General features: G+C 41.7%; 1 protein-coding gene across 2 annotated transcripts; it reads left to right on the forward strand.

The window, feature by feature from the left end:
* Positions 1-162: 162 nt before the first annotated feature.
* On the forward strand, positions 163-20,226 carry LOC105683618 (echinoderm microtubule-associated protein-like CG42247). 2 transcript variants are annotated; one of them, XM_048649120.1, is made up of 15 exons: positions 163-614; positions 1,610-2,192; positions 3,399-3,576; positions 13,389-13,613; positions 13,705-13,821; positions 15,170-15,398; positions 15,473-15,768; positions 15,832-15,996; positions 16,099-16,194; positions 16,278-16,415; positions 16,510-16,770; positions 16,830-17,250; positions 17,327-17,509; positions 17,607-17,702; positions 17,789-20,226. In XM_048649120.1, exons 2-15 carry the CDS (start codon positions 1,681-1,683, stop codon positions 18,055-18,057), a joined length of 3,186 nt encoding a protein of 1,061 aa, XP_048505077.1. In that variant the 5' UTR covers positions 163-614; positions 1,610-1,680; the 3' UTR covers positions 18,058-20,226. The 2 variants fall into 2 exon arrangements, with proteins under 2 accessions (XP_048505077.1, XP_020706663.1); XM_020851004.2 differs by lacking the exons at positions 163-614; positions 1,610-2,192; positions 3,399-3,576 and adding an exon at positions 12,073-13,240.
* The last annotated feature ends 24 nt before the right edge of the window (positions 20,227-20,250 follow it).

The raw sequence follows: 20,250 nt of genomic DNA on the forward strand, positions 1-20,250 counted from the left end.
TCGTCCAATCAAATATCCCGGTGGGAGCTTGCGTCGATAAAGCTTGAGCAACAAGTTTTGTTTCGCGTACGTTTTCCACACCATACCCACCCCAGTAGATGCCTGCGGGTTTGTACGGTTCACTGACACGACCCCTGGAAAAGCCGAGCGAGGGAACGACATTCGACGTCGAGACGCCATCGACGAAGGACACGCGCCGCGACGCTTCTTTCTAGAAATTTGAATATGTAAACATATTTATTCGGTACAATAGTTGACATAGAAATCGAAGCGAAAGTCTTCCTTCGACCTCGATGTGCGAAAAAACGGATTCCCATTAATTGATCTAAATGTGCAGTAAACTTCTCATTTTGGAGCACTATTCCTATAAATCGTCAGAATTGTCTACAAGTTTAATTGAACAACGCAAGTTTTAGAATCTCACATATGTTATAGTCGAATAAAAAAAGGGCACCGAAAAAAAAAACTAGTAAAAAACAGCAAAAAAAAATTATGTTCGATGATCCAGAACCGGTATTACCCGCTCCTCGTGTTCTTGTGAATCACCGACGTGAAACCAGCTATAAATTCTTCTAGAAAAAAACACCCTCGGTGATTATTCAAATAAATCACAGGTGAGTAATCCGAACGGAAAAAGAATTCTTGCACCCCTATATCAGGTGAATGAAAAAACGGAACATTCCCTTCGTACGTACGACGAATGATCGTAGCGGGTAACATTAATAATAATCTCGCGGGGTTGGGCGTCTCAAACGATCCGCAGTAGTTCGAATAAATATTCGGTCGGGCGACAGTGATTAAAACCGGTTCGAGTCGGACGCCGATTAATCAAGAAAATTTATGATAATCACAAGATGCGGCGATAATCACTACTGCATCATTCATCTCCATTATGTGTGAAAATTTTGGTTCAACAAACTTGAGTTTTGTTGCGACTGTCGACGTCTGACTTGTCGCTGATTCGAATCACTGCGTCCCGTTACTCTGATTTCTGTAGCTCTGTGAAAAAGTCGTTGAAAATTTGCTGACGAAAACTGAATTGTCGAATAAGTTAGAGATTTGAGGGTAAAAAAATTCTTTGCACATAAATTTTCGATAACAGAAAAAAAGCAAAAATTGTCCACGCTTTCGTATCCACGAGTACAAGAATCAAGGGTGGATAGAACAGAGTTTCCTGAAAATTCTCCTATTCCGTAATAAATCCTCTTGAGACCAAGTCCCATCATATATGGGGGAAATTGAGTCAGCCGCAGTAAGCCGCAGTTGTAAACCACGTCGCATTGAAAATATATCGTAAAGTACTCCCAACTTCCCGATCGATTCGAAATTCCTCCGGTATATCATGCACGCGCCGAACCACGTGTATGAGCAATGCCGACTCATCGGGTGTAATAATTCGCTGCACCCGTTTTTCATTACAACCCTCACTTGCCCAGTGGTAAGAAATAGCCTCCCGATTAACTCCGGTACAAACTTGAAAAAAGATGAAGTAGCTGCAAATTTTTTTCCTGTAGAAGACGCGCGACTTTGCTCCTCAATTCCCAACTGTAAAAATAGGTATACGTATGTAAAAAAAAAAAAAAAAAAGGCATTTCAATTCATCCCCAAGGAGGTGGTCGATCATCCCCTGCCGTGCAGGAAGTTCTCGGTGCAGCGTCCGCCTCGGCATCAGAATCGCAAATGATTGCGACGCAGGCAGTTTCTAGGGGTGGTTCTCGCCTCGGTCAGTACGAAGACGGTAGTGCGCCCGGAATGGTTTCTGGTAGCACTGGCGCTGGGGGTGGAATGGCCGGGGGTAGCATCCCCTCGGAGGACCAGGTGGCAGCACGTAACGACGATTCCCCTCAACCTGCGATGCCGATGACCTCCACTATGCCGGGAAGAGGCGCTGCGGACACCGACGATGTGGACAGCGACGAGGATGGCGTGAACCTGGGGATCGGTGGAGGTGGAATCGGTGGTGGTGGAGCCAGTGGAGGAGGTGGGGATGGCAACGGAGGCATGGGTGGATATTGGAGGCAGCACAGCAGACCTTCTAGTCCTCGTATGCCGCCCCCAGAGCAGCCGGAGACCAGGCCGAAAAGCCGTCAGGAACCGGCGCCGCCGAGGTACAATAATCTAGGATATTGGAGGGCCAGACGCGTCACTTTCTACAAAAATGGAGACCCTTATTTTCCCGGCGTCGAATTCAGGTACGCTACAAAGAAAAAAAATCTGAATGAACAATAATTTACTCGTATATCACGCTCTTCTACGCCGCAATTGTCGCACCTCCAACAACGAAATCCCTGTTGAAAAATTTCCGAACGCTCGTTCCGATCAAAATGCACTTGTTTCACAATTTTCAAAGTCATGAGATCGCACCCCCGGCCAGTAAGTTGTTCCTCTTCAGCTAATCAGCCGGTTTTTTCACGTCCGAACCACCCTGTCATCTAATACCTAATTCGTAAATATCGTCCGATTGGACTCGCACATCCCTATCCAAAAAAGGCATCCGATTTTTTTCGATTTCCGACTTCTGAGAAAATTTGCTTACAGATATAGTTTTCCCCAGGGTATTTATTTCAATCGAAATACAAAGCTGTATATACAACATTGGCTCCGTTATGGCTGACCTAGATCGCTCCACGTGTTTGCAGGGGGTTGTTTCGCGCGGCCCTTGTTGGGTTGATTTAAGCAGGTTGTTTTCCTAGATAACAATTGTTCGCATTATCGCAAGATTTTATATATTTACTCCTTCGTAAGCCTTATCTCGTCGCACGTATCGCTAGGCTGTTGTTCACGTTGTCAGAAATTATTATCCGATGGTATAGAGGTACTATATATTATTAGAAAATAATGCTCTAGGCACGAGACTAATATACATCGTAAAATGGGACGGTAGAACTTGCCTCATACCTCCGCGTAATATGCATCAACCTTATTTTCGAAGGCACACGATTTAATCGCCAGTTCATTACCGCATGTGCAGCTATAGCTGAGGCTTATCATCATGGGAAAAAATTACAAAGCTCCTGATTGCGCTCGATGCGGCACATCGCGATTTGTCGTATAATCTCTTCGAAAATATTCACCAACAGTATCGCCTAATAATCCGTCTTCGAATAGCTTAGGACGTCGATCCGTACGAAACTCCGAAGTTAATGGCCTAAAAAGTGGAATAAAAATAAGAGAGACAAAAACAGAACACGTAGGCTAATGTGCCGAATCTCGCGGTGACCTTGGCCCGGTTAAATCGTTTCCAACGTCGAGCTTATATTCCAAGGGCGCGTTATAGCGTCTTATACCCTCGGCGATCACGAACATACCAGAATCACCTGCGTATTTATTAACATATCAAATCGTAGCGGGGCAATAACGATCTTAACCGATGAAAATTATTGACGATATATTTTCAGATTTAAACCCGGTCGGGATATCGGATCGCTCGAAGCTCTACTGGATCGACTGTCCCTGCGTCTCGATCTGCCCCGGGGGGCTCGGCACATTTTTTCAATGGACGGTGACCGTAAGGTGACCTTGGACGAACTGGAAGACGGAGCTTCGTATGTGGTTTCTAGCTACAAGACGTTTAAGGTAAAACGATTGTCAGTCACATGTATCAGTGTATCACCTGTTATCGTCATTGTACGTATTTCACCGTTAATGTTAACGAAAGTTTTTATTCCCCTCAGCTCTGCGGAGTGTGACGTTTGTGTAGTTTTAACGACGAATGACGATGGCGACTTGCGTGCGAGCCATTGCCCCCCTTAGGGTTTTGATCTGGGCCAGATATAAAAGCCGGCGACTTTACGTTCGCGGTTTCTACCCCTACGCAGTTTTCTTATAAATTACTTTATCACACCGTACAAGGCCAACTCCGCGGCGATGGAGTTTCACTTCTCACTTATAGCGTGTCACGTTCTGATCCGTTAACACTGCACACGTCCGTGTACAACTGCTAACGTGTTGCAGTATACGCTTTGCCAGTTCTGTCTTTCACGCAGCGCAAAAAAAAAAATACATACTCAATCACATTCGACACCCGTCATAATTTCACGAATATACAAAGCATATAATATATAATTCAACCCTTTTTTATCCCCTGCGTATAATGTACATACCCTCGCAAGAAAAATCTCAAGTCTCTCGTGTAACGTACGATCTACAGACACATGTATCCATATATGTATCGTACATAGGTATATGTATGTAAAACTACGAGGTGCTCAACCAGCCGTAAAGGGGCTTATGAATATGTAGGACTTTCTCTAGGTTTAATCAGCCCTCTGGTATATAGTCGCTCATTTAATGCATGTAGTAAGTATATATTATGCAACATTTATACAAACATTTCAGATCGCTTGACGGATTACATCTGGATGCGATACGTTTTTTCTTCTTCTTTTTTTTTTTTTTTTCCTTTTCGTTTCCATTCGCATTTCTCCTCACCGCTTTATGCGAGGCACATACCTATACATGTTTTTCGGTTGTATAATTGATCGTTAATATTCCTTCACCCCTTTCCCATTTTCTTAATCAAGACTGATTACGGTCGTTAGAAATATAACCGACTCTGGGTGCGGCTGTCGAGGATATATGTTAAACTGAAAACGGAGACACCTATCTTCGATTCATTTCCTCATCCTCGCATTCGATGGGCTTGGTTCGTCTGCAGTATTAGATCATCGCCTCGAAACTGCAGCGTGATCAAAAGACCCGTTTTTCCCCGTCAATGTCACGTCCGCCATTTATTGTTTATACCGGACGAGCACGTGGCGATTGCGGCGGATATATCGGAGGTGGTAGCTAACTGCCTTATAAAACGGGGTGGAGGATATCCCGCCTGCGGATGCGGACTCGCAAGCTGCGTTGAGGAAGGCAGGCAGGGCAACGGTGGGCGTGCGCCATAAGTAGCTCGTTTCAGACCGCGGTCGCGCAAACAATTTTGCTGAAAACACTCTCTGTTGCTACGTGTGGGCTGATCCCAAACAAATAATTCCACTTTACATCGAGAAAATATTACGAGCAAGCGCAGACGAAAATTCCCTCGAATTCGTCGGGAAACCCCCAGCTCCGCTGATCTCACAATTGCAATTCGATTCAGAGAATAGTTTATAGTTTTTTTCTAAAATTTTCCACCGAAGCGTTTTTATTCGTTAATTTTTTCAAGTGCAGAATCACGAACTTCGAGATAATTAAATCCTTAAATTTTCATTAAGTCATCAAAATGAAGAGAATTTCATTCGATGAAATGAAAGGAGATATTATTTTCCATTTCATTCACTGCGTTTGTTCGCTATCGGGTCAAGTTTATAGCGAAGGGCTAAGAGTAATTTTCGTTCTTGGAAGGTTGTATACACCCCATACCTATATCAAGGTTTTCGTGGCTGCAGCGAAGCACGTAATCGAGACGGGCTTGCGTGCGGCGGTTGCGGACCAGCCCGAGTCCGGCGGCGGTGATCCGCAATTTCTGCAGCGAAAGGGCGCAAGTGAATCACGACTGACCAAAGCAAGGGCCAGGCACAGGGCGCGTTCAGCGGGGGGGAAAACTTGTATGCACACGTATATGTATACGTATATAGGAATGAGACTCTGCATATCATTATAACTGCGGCCATCTACTCGCGGCAACACGACTTATACCCGGGGATCAATACACCACGTGGGGAGGTCAAATCTCGCTCTTAAACGCCGTAAACATTCAACTTGAGATACCCAACCGCAGCTCGCGGCCTCGTGAATTTTTGGGTGATGTAAACACAAAAAGAGAATTCACATAAATCCCTCCAGAGTTGGGCGGATCGGAATTGTTCGCTATTATACAACAACGACGAATCAAAACTGTAAGATTCTCTGCCTATTCCTCCCGTTTGTACTGGTAAATCTGTTCCTTTTTTTTTTTTTTTTTTTTTTTTTATAACAGCGCGAGTTGACCACGCGCCAGATTTGCTCATTTTTGTCCACAATTTTTTCGTTGTTTTCTTTCCTCGGAGCCCCCGAAGTTCGCCTTATTAATTACTCACCTCTATACACAAACTCGTTTAATCGTAAGTCGTACGTGACGGAAACATAAATCTTTTCACTCCCAGAATTTAGATGTTCCGCTATACCCAGCCAAGAGGTATATCTGCGAACAGTACGACGTACGTAACGCCCGTGCATTTGTAGTATTTGACCGACTCGCTCTTCTCACCAGTAGTAGAGGCCCACGCGTGGTCCGCCGCTTCGAAGTAGCGAAGCACGGTGCGTGGCGGGACGGTTCTCAAGTAGTGGAGCCGCGCGCGTGCGGTCGGGTCAGCCGCGCTAACGCTGGCTGACTCAACGCCGATGTTTCTACTGCGATTCTCGCTCGCTGTCCGCCGAGGTGTTCGCTCCCCTTTCTTCGCGTAATTCCGCGAACGATATGGAGATTACTCATGATTCAACTGTGAGAAGTTATTGCACGGCAATATTTTCAGTTACATCTTCTTATTTCATTGATTATATGTATATTAACTAATATGATTGATTTGAAAAAAAATAACTAAATAATTAAAAAGATAGTTATATACTCGCACGAATTCTAACGGAATAAATAAAGCAAAATGTTAGTTACCTTCGTAATAAAGATTATTCATTTGTCGTTGAACCGATAGTTGAATCTCAATCGCGTGATATGAAAATAGAAAAAAATGAAAAACCGAAGTAAACGATCATGCCGATGTATTTGGGACGACTTTGCAAAATGTAGGCCGCGTGACCGGGACATAAATGTTACACCAATGATAATAATAATACCAAAGGTATATCGCTGTTTTGCACCCATATAACCAGTCCGGGGGTTCGTTTCGTGTTTATTTATCGTATTTTTTTTCTCGTCCAACTGACCATAAACTGAATATTATAATCGCAAAGGGTTTTATAAACGAGCGACTTGAAGTATTGCGACAGATATAACGCACACATATTATCGCCACGAGTCTGAGGGCTACGGGTGTGCAGGTAGGGAATAATGTGCAGCATATATCGTTGAGGTGGTCAGGGAACTTTGTGTAATGTAATGTATGAATTCAAATGAAATAGGAACGATGAAGTATTTCTGCAAAAGGTATGGGATAGGCAGCCCCGATAACAAAAACAACCGTAACCAACGGCTTGGCCGGTAGACTGTGAAATAATTGAATCATTTGCATCTCGGTGTAACGTTAGGGTAGGTTCACCTGGAGAGCATGCGATACGGATGCGTGTGCATGAAGCACTTTCATATATTATACTTCGCGGGCGTACAATGAAATGAAATAAACGTAAAAAGGGCTTATATTTTGATGCCGCGCCGCCCGTTGCAGAATCTCCTATATTATACCTAGTCTCATTCCACCCAACGGCGGTGGCGGCACCGGCTACTCTACTATATTAGCATAGAAATATGAACCGAGTGAACTGATTTCTATATGACTGAAAAACACTCCTTTTCGTGCTGAACGTTAATTTAAAACTAACTATTATCATTTATAATACCGCAACGCGATTCGTTTCGATGCTATATGGTATTTCAAACGCTCGAAAAACAACCGACCATCTTAATGAAATGAGAGAAACACGATGTGCCGGGCTCGTTTTTAACAAGTGATTCGTGAAGTAGGCCGACCGTTCCTGTGTAGTTGAGCTTTCGTTATTGTACCTAGTTATACGAAATCATTAGTCTATCCGATCTCAGAAAAAGAGATGTTCACTCGTACTCGCGTACGAGACTTTTTTGTTCGTCGACGAACTGGCGTCTGGTGAATTTTGATTTTTTACCCCAAAATCGACAGCATTCAAAGTCGTTCGGACATCAGAAAAGGTGATGACGTAAATTTATTATTCGATGATAGAAGTTAGAATAAGAATGAAAGAAAATTGAACAGAGCCACATCTTCACTTACTCTTCTACTGCAGTATTCTGACTAATTACCTTTCGTTTCCTTGTTGTTTGAATTTGTCGCAAATCGGTTCGAGAAATTCCCCAAGAATTAAGGCGATCTTTTTTTTCTGATCAAAGCCATCTATTTGTAAAACGTACGGTATATCGAAATCGCGAAGAGAGCAACATGGTAAGACAGTAGGGAGTTTAACCGAACCGCGATTTGATCTCCATTCGTTAGTTTTCCCCCATTCTTTGCCCGATACCCTACTTTCGAAGAACGAATGAGTGTAAAGTTTATTTCATCGATTGTCGCAGATCGATAAAATATATTCTGACGTAAAATTAATTAGTTTGAAGTTTGCCAACTTGCAGCGATATTGAATCCCGGGATCCTATGTTATACCTATAGCGCGGTGTTTGTTCGTCGTCCGTTCACTTGACAATGAGTAAACCTAGAAACGCGTTGCTCAAGGTCGGTGTGCTTTTGCATTATTCAAGCTTACCTAATATCCGACGTGACGTACAACTCTTGCCTGTCTCACGTATAAAATACGTACGGTATATGTGTGTTACTCGCAGCCACGAAATTCGCCCGTCTCTTAGCCCCGATTACCGACGAGAAAAATTGAAAAAAAAAACAGAAATAAAAATGACCCGAATCAGAGAGTAAAAATAATCGAGGAAAGAGAAATGAGCACACAAAGTGTGAAGCACTCACTTCGTGAAATAAAATAAAAAAAAAAAATATTACCGCAACCTTGATATTTCCTGCCCGATTTCCTGCTCATGCATGAAATGTTTATTGTATTTTGTTCTTTATACTCGCGCGTTCAGTTATTTATTCAAATTTTCATCTGATTCCAGCTTTATCCCTTTCACGCTATAGGTGAAGGATAAAAAAGGAGCGCGTAGACCAGAAAAAATATTTCCCGCAACGGAGCAGTGCATGATTTGATAATCTCGTCGCTTAAATAAAGATTAAGATCGATCATGATCAACGTCATTTGCATAGCGTAAAAAAGGAACTGAAAATGCGTGTTGCCTTAGTGCCGAAATGCTCGAATATTAAAATCATACAAACACTGCGATGTTATTATCATATTGGAATTCGATATCAGGTGTAGGAATCCCTCTACGCATATTTAGAGTAAGCAATTCGTCTTTTATTTCAAACCGCGATTAGCGCATTAATTAGCGACTGTATACGTCAGGGAGTCGCGAAGTGTGACACAACCTTGTCGCTTTCGGGAATAAAATTAAAAAAAAAAAAAGGGTAATTCATATTATAATAATACAAGTATACGACGTAACGATGTGTGCAATATCGTACGAATTTTTAGATTTCGATCCCGTGACCTCGCCTGATGGTCGAAGTTTGGAGGTCATCTTTCCCGATTGCCACAAGTTTTTCGACTCCTTGTTATAATAAACCCTTATCGCCAATGGCATGCTGTTACTTTACACGTCGTTGCGCGGTGCACACGTGATTTTCTTGACGCATTAAAAATCCAGCGCCGCTCTCAGATTATTGCTACAAGAACAGCTTAGGTATTATATTATATTTCGGACTTGGTTCCCTTGAGTCTTCATCTCATTATACTCATAATTTGCGTGTATAATGATACGCGTGTTTTCAAACAACTGAAAACCTATCGTTTAATTAAATCACGCATGCGAGGGCTACACGTTGCGCTGTCATTATCAGCCCTCCGCTCTCTATTACGACGTTCAAGGAAAAACATCAGAAAATATTATAATACTACAGATATTATAGGTATACGTATATATATATACCATTTTTCTGCTTCAAATAATCGACCGAATTAAGGGCTCGCTGCTTCAAGGAGACGCTTATTACCATCACGATCATACTTTCTATGAATAAATTATGAAATAATTGGAATATATTATTTTTTGCATGCGATTCACGGAGGCAATTCGCTTATTAGACGATAAATAAAGACTAAAATGTATGAAACAGAAAACGTGTCCTTATGTATATTCTACACTAAATACACACGTGTATACCTATATACATACGTAGACGGTGAGGATCGTGTTCGAATAGTCCTGTAAAGCGAATCGATAGAAGCTGCTGCAGCCTGCATCAAACAGTTACAAGGTGGCGGCAGCGAAGGAGGCGGTGATGGAGTAGGTGCGTTACTTTAGCCCTTTTTTCGAGACTCTAATACCCCGTAATTGCATAAAAAGTCGATTCGAGGTAGCGCGTAAACTGCAGACTGCAGCAGCAGGCAACGGCCTCAATGCAAATTCGAGGTACACGACCGACGTAATGTTGGTACCGCTAGCTTTGCTGCACACCTACCAAAGGCCAAGGGTTGAGCACCAGCAGTGACCCTTGATAACGTCATCGTCCCGTGCAATCTCTTACACACGACCTTGCGGAGCAACGCATGCACCCCAATTGTGCAACCACATTTTGTCCAACGCTAAGCGACGATTGAGATATGACATTGAGGAACGAACGACGATCATAATCGACAGTTTTTTTTCCGAATAATAACCACGTATTTGGAATTGCGCAGATCAGATTGTACTCCGAATTAAATGAATCTCCGGTAAAACGTTGAATTTCAGTACATATTGTATATATTCACTATATGTTAGATATGCCGCAGTTTTGCTCCATAAATCTGTTTGAAAGTGACGCAAGCGTTTGCAACGCCCTCGGAATATTAATAGTGGTAACAACGAACGGAATTCGATCTTAGTAGTGCAAGATTATTATCCTGGAATTGAGAATGGAGAAACAGGCGGTTTTCGCCGTTCAATACTGATGGGAAAAATCCCGCCGCATTATTTTAGCCCACATCGTATTAAATAATACTCGAAAATGCTCCGCCGGGGTCAGCTGATTTCTTGAATCGCGTACGTACGAATACGAAATATTTTCCAAACTTGAAATCGTGACAAGAAACCATCAACTTTCGTGAAAGCGCTTCACACATGTTAAGTTAGTATAAATTAACATAAGTATCGCCTTCCACTCTCTATGTGTTCCCTGTGCGTATTTATTGTTTTCATTTTCACGCAAACTTCCGGGATTTTTCTCTAACTAGGACCCGTTAAAAAAAAAAAACCACACGCACGGAATACGCAATCATCGCAATGAAATAAACTAGCGAATCTCCAGTAGACCAAATTCTAGCAACGAATTCGATCATATCGAATTCTCCTTTTGTCGAACATTTATGAAGCTACGGACGTTTCTCCCGGTCGATCAAGTTTCTCCGGAATTAACGATCGCGATGATTTAGGGCGATAGTATTACCTACGCTCCGAGAGGGAAAGGGTTTTCGAAATACTAACGACCTCAGCGGCGGCGAGTTCAGGGTGATCGGGTGTGGTAAATGGTAATGGCATATGACGGTGGGGCTTCTCCGTCTAAGGTTCTTCGGTGGGATTGAGTAGGAGACATAGGAGGAGAAGGAAAAGGAGAAGGGGTCGCGAAAGAAGAAGAGGGACGAGGAAAGGGGTGACCTTCACCCTGTGTTAATTCATACGGCCATTATCATATGCGGTCCGAACAGCCCGGTCGCTAAGGGGCAAAGGGGAAAGAGGGAATATGGAATTCGTGATCAGCTTGGCAGCTAATCGAATCCTAGACTAGTAGTGCAGTGCATAATGGAAGATTGCTAGGCCATTATCTCCGGCGTCTCGAACGATTGATCAAGAATCCGGAAGTGCAAAATTTTCTCATCCAAACATTTTCAGCCATCTTTGTCCGGCACAATTCACCACCGTGTGATTTCCTTTTTTCTTCTTCAACTGCCGATGTGATTACTGCAAGACGGGTGTGGCGGTTATAGTCGAGGTTCAACGCCCGAACTTTGATGGAGAAAAAATTGAAATAACAATTAGCAATAAAATCTGTGGGTGCGGCGTACATGCATAGTAAGACTGGGGGTGGGTTAGGGTAAGGCGGTGGTTTGTCGACAACCTTGGAGTGTCGTGCGTGTTCAAGATTCATAAGTTGGCAAAGCGATTCTGATGCGATTTCAGTTTTAACTCATTCCAAAATTTCCTTTTAACAAATTATCAAAATTATACCATACTGCAGTAGGTAGCTCGATGTGTAACCGGGCTTGCTAACTTCTGTAATAATATACAATAGATCATGAACGCGCACTGCATTCAACGAGACTCCGCTAAAAATTTCTAGTGGTCAATTTTTCAGCTCGCGATATTACAGAGTAAAAGGATTGACCGTCGCCTTTTCTCGATCCACGAATTCCTCCGTTACCTTGATCTGCATCGAATCACGGTATAACAGCGTCATTTATTGTAAGTGATGAACGAGCATGAATCGTCTATTCCGCCGTCGATCGTACGTCCTATTAGTTGCCCTGATTCTTCGCAATTTGGATCATCAAATAGTACCTCGCCCACACTATCGATATTCCACCGATGATCCAACGTTAAAAAATTACCCTGCATGCAATCGCCGGCTAGATAACCGGAAACCGTAGGTGTCTGAAAGGGAAAAGGATGAAAAAAGTTGAGAACGGGCAATACGACGAAAGAACAAGAGTAATAAGGACAGAAAAGCGACGATGCTGCTTTTTGATTAGCATGTATTATACATAGAGGATCGGAAGGCGTACCTCTGGGGGCGGGGGTAGCTGGCCTTGAGGCATACGCCACCCCCTCAGAAATAGGGGGTGTTCGAGGGTGGGAACATCCGCATCTCTGGGGTCGGGGAGTCGCTCGCCAAGTCCTTAGTCCTTCGTCAGTACAACACGAACCGTCGCCCCGAGTACGTGCTGGCACGTTCAAAATTCCCGGGTACCACCAAAGTGGCGTGACAAAATATTCCTCATCGTATCAAACTGCGAATAACACCGTAACGCTACGCCGAACAGTAGAAAGAAAAAATAAATACACACACAATCGCGTCTTCTGAAACCTCAACGGTGCAGGTTCATCGACAATTTTTCGTTCAGCTTGAGAGGTTTTTTTTTTGTGTCAGCACACAAATTGATGGCATTTGAATGGCGTTGGTCTGCCTCTCATTTTTTCGAATTCCCGGCATTGTTTGATCCTTTTTCGATTTTTCCATCAAGCGAAAGTTGCTCGACGTCTCTTCAGTCGATTACATCATTTGATTTTTTATAATTTGCGAGTTGTATTTTCACCGTGTTCATCATTGATTCGTCAAGTTCTTCATATTCTGCGGGGGAGGCTGTGCTTGGACATTGCGAAGGGGATAACGAATCACCTTCGGCATCATCGTATTCTTTTTCACCTTATTCAATTTCCTCGGACGGAAGCGACTGCCTCCATAGCAGCAGCTTTTTGGTGTTGATGAGCGTCTCTTTCGAAGTGATTTCTCTCCCCGTTGACATGTTGCAGGTCACCTATATCTAGCAATAAGTAAAACTTATTCGCGTTAATCATATTTCAGTAGTGCGCTAAAATTATACAAACTGCAATGACTATTACCTGAAACAAGATGGTAATAAACGGAATCAAAATCGTTGAATTGCGTCATTTTTGTTAGCCCGCAAGCTACGGGAAGAAGAGTAACACGTGGTACGCAACCCCAGGGGGTGGCGGAGGGGTGGCGGGCGCCAGAGCAGGTGGAACTGGATGGAGTAGACCCCCAGCGGTCGGAAGTCTTAGCCGCAAAGCGTCAATCAGCGACGAAGCGCCTCCGCCTGGGGGTGGAAAACCTTCGTCCGGGCGGGTCATCAGAATCGTCAATAATCTCGATCACACCGTGCAGGTGGGTTCGATTTTTCACCCAAAAACTTCATTTTACTTTCCCCTCCATTCATTTTCAAGAGGAATACATTTTTCTTTTTCCAACCCTACAGTGCCGCGTTCTGCTGAATCTTCGGACGTCGCAGCCATTCGAAGAGGTCTTGGAAGACTTGGGTCAGGTACTCAAGATGAATGGAGCTAAGCGAATGTTCACCGTAACGGGGTTAGAGGTGAATAATCAAAAAAATGTAGAATTCAATTCGAATACGAAGTATTTATTTAATTATTTCATACCGTTTTTGCCATTTTTTTTTTTATTTCACGCGATAAACAGATTTTTACATATTATTAACACGCAAGTTTTGATCGCGATCATATCAGTCATACGCTGCAGTACTGGATTTAAACTTGTGCCTCGAACCTCGACGAAAGAAAGAACAAATTAATAATAATCCAACAAAAAAAAATATAGATTACAGTTTCACAAGGCTGTTGGAACTTCGAAGGTGCTAATTATTTTCAGTCGACAATATCTTAGATTGAAACTATACGTATAATAAGTTCGCGTAAATACCTCACATGTCCGCGACACGAGAGACCGACTTGCTTTCTTTCTTTCAGCACATTTTATTTATTAATTTTTCTTGTTAATGTCAAGTATGTAGGTAAAAACCAAGTGCGCCGATTTGAATGAAATTAAAATTCTCAGCGTATCTGATTTACAGCACCGAAATTGCCATGGTCGAATCATTGTGAACAAATAATCATACTATCGACAACGGATCGATATTAATTGCGTTCAAATGTAACGAGTTCTTAGGTTTTTACCTAGTTAAATGAATGGTTTATTGTTTATTCATGCAAATATAAAATACAAACGCTAATGCCCTTATATAAAACATAGCGGAGCTAGTTCTGAATAATTATTTTTTTTTTACATAAATATGTATTCAGGCTAAGCTCGTCCAGACGACATGCGCAAATGTCGATCACATTATTCCTCTCTTGTAAATTTTTTCGACACTCGATTAAACCTCTTTAACAAGGAAATAAAAACAAACCAAGACCTAACTGAACTTAACAGAGAAAGATATGTTTTAAAAAATCCATTTTAATCGTGTGGATGAAATTCTACAGTGTTTCTTCATAGAAACAATTTTTAAAGTATTCGACCGCAGGTGTTTCATTTTTATGAGAAAACGTTGCAGAAACGCGATAAAACATACATATTATATAAAGTGCGCCAGGTTGCAGTCGTTGTTAATATGTCAGAGGGGTCAGTGGGCCAGGGCGAGGAGAGAAGAGAAAAATAAAGAAAAAGAAAGAAAAAAGGTCAGAGATCCATACAACGTGTAAATATCGCTTGATATGAATTTCAAATCGGTCAATATATATTTTCTCAACTTTTCTTATCTCCGGCTTTGATAAAATTGATCGTTAATACATCAACAAACTGTACACACATACCTCAGTTTCACACGACCTTTAAATTTTTCAAGCCTTGTAATCACCGATTCGAGCTGCCAATGATGAATAAAAAAAAAATAATTAAGGTCGTAAATTAAACCAACCGTGCAGGTGCGCAGCTTTTCTCAATTACGAAACGAGTTCGCGGACGTGGATACTTTTTACCTCGGAGGTGGCACGGGGATCGGAGCTGTTGCGATCACAGCATCCCCGGCGCGAAGATCCAGATCTCGAGGTCCGCCAACCGTCGTTGAAGATCTGAGTCGACAGAGACGCGCTCGAAGTAAGAGTAGACCACGAGCACTCTACGCCCCCGAATCGGAAGTCGTCCGAGTGAACGGTAGACATTTACGATTTATTGAATCAGGAAAAATTAACGCTTATCCGAATTATTCAACCGAATTCATACCGTAGACTACAGCGTAGTCGAAGTGCTGCGAGAGGAACCAACCAGAGTAACGATCAGGGGATTGCGACGTTCTTTTTACCCGCCGTCGCTGCTTCCACCGGTTGATAATTCACCACCGGAAAAGAAGCTCCAACTCGAATGGGTCTACGGATACAGAGGAACTGATACCCGCAGAAATCTCTGGGTTCTCCCCAGTGGAGAACTCCTTTATTACGTTGCTGCGGTCGCCGTACTCTACGACAGAGAAGAGAACGCGCAGAGGCACTACATCGGTCACACCGAGGACATCACCTGCATGGAGGTATATCAACTCACATTTCATTTGGAAGAAAGTCTATCTTCACACGATTTTATTTCTACGCAGGTTCATCCGAGTAGAGAACTCGTTGCTTCCGGACAGAAAGCAGGAAGACACAGGAAGGCTCAACCGCACGTACGAATTTGGTCCACGGAGACTCTTCTGACGCTCTACGTTTTTGGAATGTCTGAATTTCAACTGGGGGTTGCAGCCCTAGCCTTCTCGCAGTTGGTAAAATCGTGTTGAAAATGAATGCAATAAAAGTTTAATCAGGCCGCCTGATTCCTAGTTTCGTCGATATTTGCATCGACTCAAAAATCCTATGTCTTCCAGAATGGGGGGAGTTACGTCTTGGTGGTTGATTCTGGGAGGGAGGCGATTCTCTCAGTTTGGCAATGGCAATGGGGACATCTTCTGGGCAAAGTAGCCGTGAGTTGAAAATTCGGAACATGTTTCGTAGACTATCATTTTTATAATTCTTCTGTATTCAATTACTCGATACTCCTACGCAGACTCTTCAAGAGGATCTTACGGGTGCGGCCTTCCATCCCTTGGACGATAATCTCCTGATAACTCACGGTCGGGGCCATTTGACTTTCTGGAACCGTCGCAAGGACGGATTTTTCGAGAGAACCGACATAATAAAACCGGTAAAAAGAGGCCCCCTTTACAGGTCAATTCGAAATGCTATTTTTCAAACAAATAACATTTTTCTAATCTGAAATCATTCTTTTAAACGTGTAGCCTGCCCGCACTCACGTGACAAGCATCCAATTCGAACAGGATGGGGATGTCGTTACGGCGGATAGCGACGGTTTTATAACCGTTTATTCGGTAGATGCGGACGGAGCATACTTTGTTCGTATGGAATTCGAGGCTCATAACAAAGGTATAAGTTCTCTCGTGATGCTTTCCGAAGGCACCTTGCTTTCCGGGGGTGAAAAGGATCGAAAAATAGCCGCGTGGGACTCGCTGCAAAACTACAAACGCATTACCGACACGAAGGTAGTGTTGTTTTTTTCATACATCGTACAAACGGGTATTCGTAAATTTTCGCATTTTAGTTACCCGAAGCTGCTGGGGGAGTTAGAAGCATTTATCCGCAGCGACCCGGTCGTAATGACGGTAACATTTACGTTGGCACAACGAGGAACAATATCCTCGAAGGTTCCTTGCAGCGGAGGTTCAATCAAGTTGTTTTTGGACACGGGAGACAACTTTGGGGTCTCGCGGTCCATCCCGATGACGAAGTATTCGCCACAGCCGGTCATGACAAGAACATCGCTCTTTGGCGTCGGCACAAACTTCTTTGGACCACGCAGGTTGGCTTCGAGTGCATCAGCATAGCTTTTCATCCCTTCGGAGTCGCTCTGGCAGCCGGATCTTCCGAAGGTCATCTTCTTGTGTTAGCCGCTGACACGGGTGCCGCTGTTGCCACTCTAAGAGTCTGCGGATCACCACTTTCTTGCATCGGTTACAATCCGAGTAAGATTACATCGAACGAATATTTCAATCCGAAGAATATCTTGATTGAAACTTTTATACTTCTCTGTTTAATTAGCCGGCGAGACGATTGCTCTTGGTTCCCAAAACGGAAGCGTTTACCTCTTCAGGGTTTCTCGGGATGGATTTTCGTACAAGAAAAGCAACAAAATTCGGGGAGCTCAACCCCTCGTCCAGCTGGACTGGAGTTCCGACAGCAGATTCTTGCAAACCGTCACGCAGGATTACGACCTCGTATTTTGTAAGTGTGATGAATTCTTCTCACTTTCTGTTCTTCCGCCTGCTAATATTGTTTTCGAAAGAAAGAAAGAAAGATAAATAAATAAATATATAAACAGGGGACGTCAAAGCTTTGTCCTCGGAAAAGAGTCCTCTGGTCATGAAGGACGTTAAGTGGTACACGCACAATTGCATGGTCGGTTACATGGTTTCGGGTGAGTATCAAAAACAGTAGGGAAAATGGATAAGAATTATTCGCGGTGTTGGGAAAATTTTGAAAATGGTATTTTCATCCATACAGGGATGTGGAATAACCGGTATTACCCCCTGAACACCGTACTCTCTACGTCGAGTCGATCGGCCGCTCACGACATGCTCGTTTCCGGCGATGCCGAAGGATACTTGAGGCTCTTCCGATACCCTTGTACTAGTACAAAGGCCGAGTATGCGGAGGAAAAGGTTTACAGTTCGCAGGTGGCCTGCGCACGTTTCCTCTACAACGATCAAAACGTCGTGACCGTTGGCGGAACCGATGCCGCTCTCATGCTGTGGGAATTGGTTGACGAATGAATAATATATTAATGGCAAGTTTCCGACGGAAATTAGATTTTCACCAGTTTTAGAAAAGTACTTTCTGATTGATGAGGTGTTCGGGAGACGGAGAGAAATAAAGTGATTTGAAATTAATGAAAATCTCTAAACACAATATAGCAATAAAGCGAATTAACGGAGATATAGTCGGAACAAATTGAAGTAAAATGGATTAGGTATGTAACATTGAATTTTAACTATTAGTTGATTGAAAATTGATGAGAATTTCAATTGTCGTATTCAAGGGGTGCAGGCGCTCCTTGTATCGTAGTTTGTTATTAATTTCTAAGATCATACCTATGATAATAAAAAGATAAATATTTAATCCGTGTTCGAACGTCGCGACCACGTTGAATTTTCAATCGAATTTCGATTAATCTATATTTATCTCGTAAATAATAGCATAGAATATAGTTTCGTTTTCCTTCTCTCTACGATTTAGTTATAATAAACAACATAACAATAATGAAACTAGCGTAATTTCTATACACTATACGTAATAGACGTTGAATAAAATGTTGCAGGCCAACTAACGCAGAACCGAAATAATTTTCAATTTCTTTTCCAATTTCTTATACAATACTATACCAAATGAATCACCCTGAACAACGATGTAAAGTAGCGAAGATTTATACTGTGAGGCTCGCCGACCATTTAATAATGACCACACACATATTGAAAAAGCTTTTGAATAAAGAAACATTATAGGAACAAAAGCAAGTATTTGAATGTTTTGAAACTTTTTTATGGTTCAGAGAATTTTTGATTCTAATAGTCTTTATAGCATGAGGTGATCACTGCCAAATTCACTTTCAATTGAACGTACTAGTATGCAAAATAGAGAAAAAAAAGAAAATCCGCCACGCATAACCCTGCTTCATATAATTCTCTATAGAGTTTAAAGTGAACACGAATTATCTCATTTTTAATTATAATGTAGCTATTCATTAATCGATAAAATTAGGCGCTTTACTCAACAAATTAAATATACGTAGCTTTCACGAATATGTCATAGAGATAAAATGCCAGTGAGGATTTTTGGATTAATAGAAATAATCAAAAATTATGTTAAATTAAATTTGCTTTTGTACAAATATTGTAGAAATTTCGGCTTTTCGTCACGTGATCACGTGTACTTCGGTTGTTAAGAAAATTGTTGGTTGGATTTTTCAAAAATCCTGGGACTGAATGAGGAGGGTGTACGCGGCCGAGAGTATATAATTAATTGTAAGCGAAAAATTGCTACATTTGACATTAAATTATCATTATTATATACGATGGATATACTATACCCACGTATCGTAGCTGTTATGATCTTGTATGTTCACAATAAATAATAATGTTTCAGTTTCTAGAAATGCGTGTTATCCTTCATTCCACTATTTCATCATGTTTGTGTTTCTAGTAAAATTATAAATTCAAAATTTTCAACGTTATGCCATTTTTAAGAAAGACATATTTTATTAATTCATCGTTACAACGTTTTCAAATTTTTCTTTCTGTAGTATATTATCAGTATTATTGTTACTATTACAATATTAATGTTCTATTATTATTACAGTTATTTTTATTGCTATCTACGTTCAAGAAATGACGCAAAATGAATTGTTTGTAATGTTTGATGCTATTTTTATTTGTGCATCACCATCATGCGGGCTACAGAATCCCAGGTATATGGTCGTTGATTTTCACATAAGTTAAAATCCGTTATATGTTGAATGCATTACTACCGAAATTTATTTTTCAAGAATAATTTTTTTTTCATTTGTAAACTATTCAAGATGTCATTTAATTATCGTATTGGGATAATGTATCTTCACCCATAAAATATTTCAACTTGTTGAATAAAAAATCATTCCAAATTCAGTAATCTGCAGGTATTCTGAAGATAAAATTTGCAAGCGCTCAATTTGAAGAAATAAAAATGAAGTTTCAGGTTTAGTTATCTCACATGATACGATATAATTGCTGCGCCGATTTGACAAATATGTACTTTCCAAAGTGGGCGTTTTACATTTATCGTGAATGGCAGTAATTGGGAGACTAATTAGAATTTTCAGGTATATTAATAATTGAAAAGATAAAATTCACTTTCTCATCAATTCATATTTTTCTATTATTTTTTCTTTGAATCAATACCTTATTTTTTTCACAATCGAATGAAGTTGAAGA

Source organism: Athalia rosae, chromosome 1 (genome assembly GCF_917208135.1).
Source record: "Athalia rosae chromosome 1, iyAthRosa1.1, whole genome shotgun sequence".
Classification (NCBI taxonomy): Eukaryota; Metazoa; Arthropoda; class Insecta; order Hymenoptera; family Athaliidae; genus Athalia; species Athalia rosae.